This window comes from Pyxicephalus adspersus, chromosome 4 (genome assembly GCF_032062135.1).
Source record: "Pyxicephalus adspersus chromosome 4, UCB_Pads_2.0, whole genome shotgun sequence".
Classification (NCBI taxonomy): Eukaryota; Metazoa; Chordata; class Amphibia; order Anura; family Pyxicephalidae; genus Pyxicephalus; species Pyxicephalus adspersus.
The window spans coordinates 11,236,450-11,238,056 of NC_092861.1; the positions used below are offsets into that span (position 1 = coordinate 11,236,450).

General features: G+C 34.2%; 1 protein-coding gene across 1 annotated transcript in view; it reads left to right on the plus strand.

Moving 5' to 3' along the window:
- LOC140328073 (cytochrome P450 2B19-like) overlaps nt 1-1,607 on the plus strand; it is a gene marked incomplete in the record, with an annotated part of 11,698 nt that overhangs the window by 7,194 nt on the left and 2,897 nt on the right. Inside the window, 1 exon segment of the mRNA XM_072407399.1 lies at nt 742-921. Coding sequence (XP_072263500.1) covers nt 742-921 — 180 coding nt within the window.

Below are 1,607 nucleotides of genomic sequence, written 5' to 3' on the forward strand. Positions count from 1 at the left end.
TTCCAACGACTATCCTCGTTCGTCGGCGTCGTTGGTTACTTTTTTTACAAACGATTTTTGCCCAATCGATCGTTCGTCGTTCGTTCGTCGTTCATTTCCAACGATAAAAATTGGAAGTGTGTACGCAGCTTAACAGGTCTACAATTTAAAAAAAAAAATTCAGAAATCTAGACATCAGTATAACGCCCAGGAGGTTAAAGCTCTCCAGGACGGGAGATTGTTATGGGAGAACCTGGGTGGTCCAGTAAACTTAAAATACAAATCATTTGCTATTAGTTGGCAAGATTTTTCAATCCTAGACCAGAACCTATTCAGATTCACTGGTTCAAGTTCACCCATGATAGTCTTCTCTAGTCTTGGAGAGCTTTAATCAATCAATGTCGCAGTACTCCTGTGTTGGTACCGTTGGCTAGGGAATCCTAAGTATAGGCACATGGTCCTATCTCCCATGAAGCTTTCAATAGAAGTGACCAAAATGCATCCACCTATGTCTAATTAAGAAATTGTGAATGTTTGTTTATTATATTGCATAATATAATGTATATTATATTATATATAATGTATGTTTTATTATATTGCACTGTGCCACAAAAACTACCTAAGCCTTCTCTTTCTTTCTTTTTTTCTTTGCTTTTCATATTTTGAAACAATAAAAATATCTTTCTTACCCTTATCTTTTACAGTTTCTTAAAAAAAAAATCTGTGTACTTTTATTCATAATTATCAGATTTTTTTTTACAGGTGTACAATTTTGTTTCAAGTTTTATACTGTTAGACCTGCTTCCAGGACCTCACCAAAAAGTTTTTGAAAATATGAGACAGATGCAAAACTTTATAACAGCAACGTTTACTAAACAGAAGAAAACTCTGGATGTGAATGATCAGAGAAATCTTATTGATGTCTACCTTGTGAAGCAGCAAGTGGTAAGATTTGCATTTTATTAGAGATGGGTTTACTTGAAATGGAGAGTTTTATATCCAGAACAAATATTCCTACAGACCTGTAAAGGTCAAGCCATTTCTTCCCAAACTTGTTGATGCAGCGATGAAATGAAAAGGTATGGGAGGTGGAGTAGTTGTGCTGGTCCTCAAAATACCAGGACACGTTATAATATTTGTGAATAAAGATCAGGACCCTCTAGATGTGTATTAGACACAGCAAATGTTCATGTTCCATTTTTTGAAAAAAATATTAAGCTGTTAGATATCAATGACTCAATTCTCACTCTTTAGCACTACATGTTAATATTTTCTACATGTCTAACTGGTCTGCATGCACATCCTTAATATCTCAAAAACATTTTTTTCAGAATTATATTATTAAAATAATAATTTAGAAAATATATAATTTGCTTGAGCAGGGCTGGAGTAGGACGATTAAGGCTTTAGGAGTGATTGGTGAAATATCTCAAAATTAGTTTTTTAATTATATAATTTAGAAAAAAATATAGTTTGCTTCAGTGGTGCTAGAATAATATGACTGAAGTGGTGGGAGAAACATCAGAAATACTTGGCTATAGACTAGCAACACTCTGCTCATAGATGAATACTTGAAGGATCTTAAGATCCCCATAGAGGCTTCAAAGCCTTATCAGCCAATGGCATGG